Below are 9,137 nucleotides of genomic sequence, written 5' to 3' on the forward strand. Positions count from 1 at the left end.
CTTATGTACATGAGTACCCTGTAGCTGTCTTCAGACAGAGTTGAAGGGGGCATCAGATCCCATTACAGATGGTTGTGAGCCACCATGGGGTTGCTAGGAATTAAACTCAGGACCTCTGGGAGAGCAGTCAGTGCTCTTTAACTGCTAAGCTATCTCTCAAGTCCTCTACCTTTTGCTATTTTAAGAGTAGCTTTCTTCAACTCACCTGCCCACTCTTAGTTTCCCTGTGCTTCACTCGCTTTACCTAATATAACACCCCCTAGGTCCTTCCAGTTGACACAATTGCTATGCTTCCTTCCCTCTTTGCTCAGGGTACGTAGTATTCCCTAATGTGTGGACCACTTTTATTATTTATCTATTTATTTATTTATTTATTTGTTGGTTGGTCAGTTTGGTTGGTTGGTTTCTTGAGACAGGTTTTCTATGTGTAACAGCTCCGGTTGTCCTGGAAGTCACTTTGTAGAGCAGGCTGGCCTCAAACCCACAGAGATCTTCCTGCTTCTGCCTCCTGAGGGCTGGGACTAAACCTTGTGTCACCTATTGTCTGGCTTGGATTATTTTCTCTACTGACGAGTTTGATTGCGCATCTTCGCTCTGTGACTATGCTACAATTATGGTGGAGAAAGAGCTCCCTTTGATATAAAGAGTTTGTTTCCTTTGGGTGTAAACTGTGAGACCAGCACATGATTGAGAGAGCAAGCCATGGGCTTACTTTCTGAGGTCCTCCTGCTTTTCCTTGTGCCAGTGACAATTTGGTTTCCCACCAACTGTGTTCAGAGGTTCCTCTTACCTCCTCCCTCCCTTCTCGGTGTTTCTGGTCTTTCATCATTTTTTTTTTAATTTGCCACTCTTCCAAAATCAGATGTTTCTCACAGTTGGTTGAGTCTGGATGACTAGTAGGGTTGAATGTCCTTTATGTCTCCTCTCTGACTTGTGTGTTTTCTCTTAAGACTATCTGTTCAGACCTTTCTCCCATTTGCTAACTCTCTCCTTTATTTTCCTGCTAATTGAGTTAATTGAACACTGGGTCCCCAGTTGACTGTGCTGCCTTTAGAGGCTGTCATACTTTGGAAGGTGTGTGTGTGTGTGTGTGTGTGTGTGTGTGTGTGTGTGTGTGTGTGTGTGTGTGTATGTATGTATGTGACTGTGTGACTGTGTGTGTGTGTTGATGTGTCTTATGTGAGGATATAGGGCATGTGGTTCGCTACTATTTTTCTTCAAGTCTCTCGATTGTCTCTACAGCCTTTGGTCGGTTCCCTGTGATCCTATAGGTGTTTTTAGTTTACTATACTTTTGTTTGTGAATTCAAAGCTGTGTTGTCTGGTTCTTATGGAGAACTATGAGATTGAAGTGACTGGTTATGGTCACTGAACCATGGATCAGTGCCCAGATGACAAGGGAGGAAGGGAAATGATTCATTTTGCTTTCTGCTCCCCTACCACATGGCATGCATATCAGTTGACATAGTAGCTTGTATATGCTGTTTCATGAAATTCATGGGCCAGGAGATTTATACTAAATATTTGTGGATGACATCTTCAGCTGATGAAAATTCCAAGATCAAGAACACTAATGTCTACGGAAGCCTCTTTATAGACACAGAGAATAAGGATAGGAGTGAATGCTGCAGGTGAGGATAGAATTGCTAAAACACAAATGACATATTCAAAGCACACTTGACCCCAATAATTAAATGTAGGAGCTGGGAAGTCAGAAAATGTCTAACCTGGAAGGAAATGAAAACACAACATTGTAAACCCAGTGAGGAACGAAATCAACACCCGGAGAGAAATCTACATGCAGATCACTGACCTTGGTTTCTCTTCAACTTTTTATGTAATTCTCACTGTTGTTAGTTTTCATTTCCCTGGCTACTGTATTGCTAAGGGGTATTGTGAATGACTGTGAGTGAAAAGTCATTGTGATTTTTGCCTGAGGAAGTTAAGAATCGATGCACACTCTTCTTGTCAGACTCCTAGAAGCAACGATCAGCTCAGAGCTGTGTGAAGTCTCTGGGGTTTTCCCAGGTATAGAGCCGCATCTCACAGTGGAGACTGAGGTCAACCACATATGAGGACATCACAATGCAGTCAATGCTTTGCGTACTGACTTAAAAGATATTAATATTGAAGAATTAATCACTATAGCACATAGGCCAGTTGCCTTGAGACAGCATGTTCTAAGCGGGGGACAGGCAGAGGAGGGAGCTCATATTGTGGTCTCAGGAAATGGAAGAGCTGAGTCCTGGATCCTACAGCCCCATCAAGAACACAACAGTGAAGACCAGACTTCCTTCTGCTGAGCTATACCCCCATAAGCCCCACCACCTCACAGTGGTTGATGAGCTGGAACCCTTTTCTTGGCGTTAGGGGACTCTGAATCACAATACGCCCTGCACAGCAGATCATATTGGCTCTGACCATCATGGCAAAAGACTTCAAACTGGGACTTCAACAACACAAGTTTATTTTTCACAGCCAGGGAAGTGATTGAGTGATGGAGCCAAGACTACAGGAGTTCCAACTGCTTTCCTCGGCTTACAGAAGTCTGACTTCCTGTCTTCCACATGGGGTCTGTCTCTGTGACCTGGCACCTCACTCTCTTCTTGGGTGCTCTCTGGGCATTGGAGTAGGCACAACCCAGTAATCTCATTTCACACGAATTATATCATTAAAGGCCCTGACTCTATACTGCCTCACACTCAAAGGCCTAAGACCTTGGAATTTGGCACACACATCTCCAGTAGATTTGTGCTTTGGTGCTGAGCACAGGAGATCCTGTGAAGTGGTTGTTCTTGGCCAAAACTTTTCGCCCTACCGACTTGCAGCTGAAAGGATACCTGAAAAAATTCTTATGCTTTGGGCCACTTTCACAAGTCAAGAGAATTACCTTTGCCCAAGCAGCATGCACTGGCAGAAGTCAGGAAAACACCTTGACCTCATGGAAGACCACCGTCCCTGTGGGGACTTCACACACTATCTGGGTTCCAGCAGGTCCTCCTGCCTGCATCTCTGATACCACAACCACCCAGTCCTTAGCAAGTGCAGCTGTGTCTACTCTTAAAACACTGTAGAGTCACCAACTCATATGTGCCAGCTCCACTGTGAAAGGCTTCAAACAAAACACAGACATAAATGACTGGTCATCCATCATCTATCTATCTATCTATCTATCTATCTATCTATCTATCTATCTATCATCTATCTATCTATCAATATCATATATCATATCTATCATCTATGTATCTTTTGCCCCCCAAAAACCCATCTGTGTGTGAAAATGTTTTTGTGGGTCATGTCAAAATAATGGATCCATAAGGAGGAGATTACTTCTGGCTTTACTCTGAGACCCTTTGAAGGCCGTGGCCACCTGGAGTGACCGTTGGAAAGAATGGGGAAGACCGCTCAGGAGAGACTACCTATTGCCCTGAAGATACTCCTAATCTCTTCCCTGGCCTTGCTTGTACCTGATGCTGGAGGTCTTCAGCTGTAAACTGTGTACAGTTGTGTTGAATGATGACAATGTGACCTCTTCCCCCCCCCAAGATTTCTGCTGGCAGAGAAGCGTGACCTTGGGCGTCAGGACAGAAGTAGGCCGGTGGACTGATTAGGGCCCCAGATGTAAGGTGACTAGCTGATGGGCCGGAAAGTGAGGACAGGACTAGAGCTGGGCATCAAAACAAAGCGATAGGCCATCTGCACATCCTCTTGTCTCAGTGTCTCCACCTGGAAGGTTTTCAGCATCTGGAAGACAACGGGGGGTCCTTATGGCCTCCTCAGCAGGGCAGAGCACTGGCCCATCTACTGCTAAATTGTTTAGTGCAGCCACCATGCTGAAACTAGGACTTCCTGTGGAGGCCTGAGGGTCCAGTCCTGCTCTAGAGAGTTCACCAAACACACGAAGCCCAAATAGAAACCTGAAGGCCTATGCTTTTGTTCCAAATACTGCCCATCAGCACCCTGAAACTCACAGGCCCACCCAGAGGTGCTCACATGGTGAAGCAGGAGCAGCATCTCCACCTCTGCCAGGCGCCGCCCCAGGCACTGGCGCACCCCAAAGCCGAAGGCCAGATGCTGGAAACTCCTTTTCCTCTCCAGCCAGCGCTGAGGCATATAGCGCTCAGGTCTTGGGAACACTGCAGGGTTTCGGCCCATGGAGTACAGATAAAGTAGGACCAACGTCTGTGGGCAGAGGCCAAGGATAAAGTCAGCTGCTTCTTTGAGGAGATAGAGGGAAGGGCAATTGGTGAGGGTATGAAGATCACTCACCCCAGCAGGGACATGATAGTTCTGAAGCACCAGGTCTGAGTTTAGGATTCTCTCCAAAAAGCCACCAACAGGGTAGAGTCTGGAGATGAGGGAGCAGCAGCAAAGGCCTCAGAAATGAGGGCTTCTCCTGCCCACATCTGCACCTTCCTCCCTCAGAACCTCCAGGGGTGTGGCTCCCGGCTCTGTGGAGCTCAGCCAACCTCCAGAGGAACAACAGCTCCCAACCACAGGAAGGAGAGTAGAGAACATGGCTGTCCTCTGCCCCAGATAATAGAGAATACTGGACAGGAGGGAAGGAAGGGCAGTCAGCACCTACCTCAAGGTCTCTTTAAGGGCAGCCCGCAGCAAGGGCAGGTCTGACATGGCCTTCTGGGGATTAGCAGCGATGCTGGCCTCAGCTGCCAGGGTCTCCTGCCGCAGGGCCTGCTGAACATCTGGGTTCCGAGCCAGCTCAAAAAGTGTCATTACCAAGGGGATTGCTGTCTGCAGGAGGCAGAGAGCAATCTCAGACAGCCTCCCGAAGGGCATCGCTACTACAAAGATGCCCTCCTCTGAGGAAATTGCATGGGCATAGCAGAATAAGGACCCAGGGAGCCATGACCTTCTACCCTAATGTCTGCCTGGAATCCTTGCTCTAAGTCCTGAGAGACAGGCTACAGACACCCCAGTCCTGGCCACTGTCTCAGCACCTTTGTAGTCTGGCGTTCACAGCCTGCTCTGGTACGCAGTGGTACCTGGGTGTCACGTAGAGACATGGCCACTCTATATTTCCAAGTGCCTTAATGCCAATGACTGTCCTCGGGCCTCTCAGCACTGACCTCACTGTGCAGGCATGAAATAGGTCCATGTTCCCCACCCTACCTCTTCTTGCTTCAGTGATAAGTTCCAGAATGAGCCTTGGGCGTCTATATCCAGATTGTCTCTTGTTATGTCACAGCCCACAGAAACAGCCTCTGAAGCCTCTCCCCCGATGTCACCAGCCTGCCTCCATGCTCCACCTGGGCATGCTAACTCTGTATTCATCTAACTTGTTATAAGACTTGATGTATGGCCCTTCTTGATGGAACCCTCCCCCCTGCTGACCTTATCTGTCTCCCTTCTCTCACCTTTGGCAGCCAGCCATCCCCCCAACCACCCTCACCCCTCACACACCCCTCCATGAGCCTAAAGCTGCTGCTTGCAAATGGTGCTGCCCTGAAGCCTCCCCTTTCCTGAGCTCACTGATCTCTGCCTGTTTACCTAAAACATCTCTCTCTTCCTGGCATTCCTCTAGGTATAACCTACAGTCAAGGCCCAGAGGCTCCTGGGTGAAGGAACCTGGGAATGCAGTTCGTAGGTAATGCTTTAGGGAACCCAGAGAAGGAGTCCCAGGGGATTCTAACAGCACCGCCTGACCGTGTCAACGCTCCCAGCAGTGAGCTCCATAGAGTTGGCTTTGATGGCGTCCAGAGGTAAAGCTCCCTGAGTTATTAGTGCTGCCACAATGCCACTGTAGGTCTGAGAGCTGCCGAGTCTGAGTTCCTGGTGCACCTTCCAGATACATCTGTTGGCTAGAGATGTGAGGCGGGAACTTGAATACAAGTAGCACCCACTGTCCTGTTGTGCATCCCACCCTCATGACCAGCGACCTTCCCTACTCTCCTCCCATTATCTGTGGGTCTGTTCAGCCATAGGCTTGGTACGAATGTGTTAGAAGAGCAGGAAGTGGCAGTTGCCATCATTTGAGAGGACGCCCGGTGTAGCCATGAGTACAGATAAAGGGTAATTAGCTGACCTGGTATTTCCTGCCCAGGTCAGCGGCCCTCACCATACTCAGAGATGACATCCCAGGCATCAAAATGTTCTTTCCACACCTGGGTGCTTGTCCAGCGAGTCAAGCTTCTGGGTAAGAACAGGAGCTGTGTGGTGGACTTGAACATTGAATGTAGGGCATGGATGAACTTCAGGCTACCAGGGTTCAGGTCATGACCAAGGAGGCCCAGCCTCTCTCCAAAAAGTGCAAAGTTGCTGGCTGCAAAATGAATGGTGCCTCTGAGGTAAGGGAATCCCTGTCCTCAAGACTGCCTTGTCTCTCCCTGTCTCCCTCCCTGCCTCCCTTAAGTTGAGACTTTCCTCTGGCCACATACCTTCTATAGTGTAGTTGAAGAGACTTTGCTGGACATCCATGGTAAGGCTCCCTCGAGCATTCTGACGCACCTTCTTTTTCAGGGCCTCCAAGAAGTCCCTTGCTACCTCGTCCACCATGGGGACAAAATTTTGAACAGCTTTTGGTGACAGCACGTTTGGGTTCAGTTTCAGTCGGTTGAAGCGCCATTCAGCCCCATTTCTGCAGAACACAGAGCAGAGCTACAGACACTACAGTGGGTAGACCTGGCCCCAAGCCTATGTCCATCTCCTTGACTCTCAAAGAAATCCAGGAAAAGAAGTGTTGGGCTCAGAGGCAGGCTCTGCAGGTCCTGACCCCACTCCTTTCTTCCAAAGCAGCCTCCCTGTGTTGGGGCAGAGGTCACTAAGTCTGAAGTGGATTAGCACATTCATATCCAGGGAGAAAGGAGACTCTGCTGTAGAGCTCTGCCTACCTGGCCTACACCACCACCCCACAGAAGAGAAGCCTAGCTGAGCTCACTGGCCCTGCCATGCTGTAGTGTGTGGTCTCTGAGACGTCAGCTGTGCCTGACTCAGCTAAGGGATCCCATCTTCCCTGGGGCAGAAGCCTCCGCCGAGGACCTCTAAGAACATCCACAAACAGGTTCAGGCTGCAGGGCTCCCATGAAGATTCTCCAGTAAACAGAGGGCAGGAGTTTGCACACTGAACCCCCACAAGCAGGAAGCACATACTTTTGTGTGCTAAAGCCTGCAACCATTTACAGTGACCATTTGTACATTTGTGTGTGCAGCCATCCAGGACCTCGAAAACATATGTAAGCAAGTCCCTTTCTGCAGAAAACTAACAAAACAGTCATGCATAAAGACATAAACACACAAAGAGTCACAGATGCAGACAACACACACTTTCATATCTACACACACACACACACACACACACACACACACACACACAGACAGACAGACATCTTTACACACATGTATGGACTTGCACACATATGGGCTCCCTACCTTCTCAGAGGCTCATGCTCACACTGCCCGAAGCTGCCATTTGCATCTGGCCTCCCTGCCAGACTCCATCTGGTAAGTGTCAAACCCATGTGCCTATTTCCCAAAACTATTTTTTCAACAAAAGAATTCCCTCTGACATGGCCTGGTGTACCCATGTGTCTTCCCTTGGCAGGCTTACCAATACCCACTAGTGGCCTCTCTTTCCAGCCTATCCACTCCAAGCACCAAGAGCCCCTGCTTAGCTCTCTAGATGTCCATCTAGCTGCGGGAGAGAACTCTCCCCTCTCTTACCACCTTACTCAGTTTTGACTATGAGTCCACAGGAGCTCCAACTCCTTGTTCTCTATCCCTTCAAGCCCAGGACAATCTATCTCAAATCTCTGGAAGCAAAATTACCCCTACAAAAGAAGGACTTCATTGCTGGATACAGGCTGTGGCAGATACAGGCTATGACTCTAAGCCAGTGCCCCTCCCCATTCTGGGCCAACTTTGCAACTGGTAGGAAGGAGAGCCACACTCTAGAAAAACCTATTCAAAACAGAAGCTTGGAACAAGAGGCACTCCTCTGCTACCTCCCTCCTCCTCAGGCCCAGGATCTGCATGGCATGGTATCGACCCAGGCTTGGCTGTGACTGATCTCCATACCACCACCCAAACAGGATCTGCATCTTGTGTGGGCCACAGATCTCACCTCCCTCCTCATTCCCAATGTCCACTCACAGCAAGAACACACCACGTCTCAGGCCACGGAGTTCCCTGTGGGCCACCCACGGCTCCAGGTGCATCCGACGCGGGAGGATACTCTCCACCTGGTGCAGCTTCTCAGCGTCCTCAGGCAGCATCACAGACACAATCTGTGCTCCCCCTGCACTGTGCCTGTGGTGAAGCACACAGCCCTGCTGTAAGTGGAGTGTCCTCCACCTGAGCTCGCTGCACAGCCAGCCCTGTCAGTGTGCTCTCTCATCTCATCCTCTCCTAGCCCTTGCTTCCCCCACAGGAGGACTCTCCCAGTGTCTGCACTCCACTTCAGCACTCTGTCCTCTCAGCAGTGAGAAGTGCTTTTCTTTGTCCCTGTGGAGAGCCCACGAGTCAGTCCCAGAACCTCCTGTTCTCCCTCCCTGTCTTCCTAATGATGGAATGCCTGGTGCCTACTGGAGAATGCAGCACCTCGTACCCTGCAGAGCCTGGGCAACCAGAGGACAGCAAGCTATGTCTGTGCTTGGCTATGGGGAAGGAAAGCCCTTACCTGAAAATGGGCCCCAGCTCCTGGAAGGCCTGGTGCATCTCCAGGTGTAGGTTCTCTTGGCCCTGCTCCCTCAGGATCTGTATCATCTTCAGCCACTTGTTCCTGGAGTATTGTGGTATGGCTTCAAAGGGCTTCAGTGTCTTAGGGGCCAGTGTTGCCGTAGTGCCCAGTGCCCTCGTCCTGTGCAGGCACTGCCAGGGTCTTGCCAGCCACACATCTGCTGTCACCCTGAGAGCCATTGCCATCCTCCTCCCTTCAGCTCACAGCCTTTTATCCTGCCTAAGTACTGTACTGTTCAGCTAATCACGTCATGGAAGAAACTGTCCCTGGACTTGTCTGAGGTATCTGAGCTCTGGTCATGGTTGGGGCTCAACTGTCAGTAGAAGCATATGACCAGCTCCCCAACACCTGCAAAGCCTGCTGGGGGGTAGAAACTAAGAGCAGGTGTAGTGTCCACATGCGGAACTGTGTTGCCTGAGGTAGAAGGGGAAGAAATTACTCTTTTC

The 9,137-nt window shown here is 49.7% G+C and overlaps 1 protein-coding gene across 1 annotated transcript; it reads right to left on the minus strand.

Moving 5' to 3' along the window:
* Window positions 1–2,443: 2,443 nt before the first annotated feature.
* On the minus strand, window positions 2,444–8,876 carry Cyp11b2 (cytochrome P450, family 11, subfamily b, polypeptide 2). Its single transcript, NM_012538.2, is given in 9 exon segments — window positions 2,444–3,743; window positions 3,993–4,181; window positions 4,269–4,347; window positions 4,585–4,751; window positions 5,664–5,818; window positions 6,076–6,279; window positions 6,395–6,594; window positions 8,106–8,261; window positions 8,632–8,876. Coding segments are annotated over 9 exon segments (1,509 nt in total). The 3' UTR covers window positions 2,444–3,629.
* Window positions 8,877–9,137: the final 261 nt, after the last annotated feature.

The sequence above is a fragment of the Rattus norvegicus genome, chromosome 7 (assembly GCF_021556685.1).
Source record: "Rattus norvegicus strain SHRSP/BbbUtx chromosome 7, alternate assembly SHRSP_T2T, whole genome shotgun sequence".
Classification (NCBI taxonomy): Eukaryota; Metazoa; Chordata; class Mammalia; order Rodentia; family Muridae; genus Rattus; species Rattus norvegicus.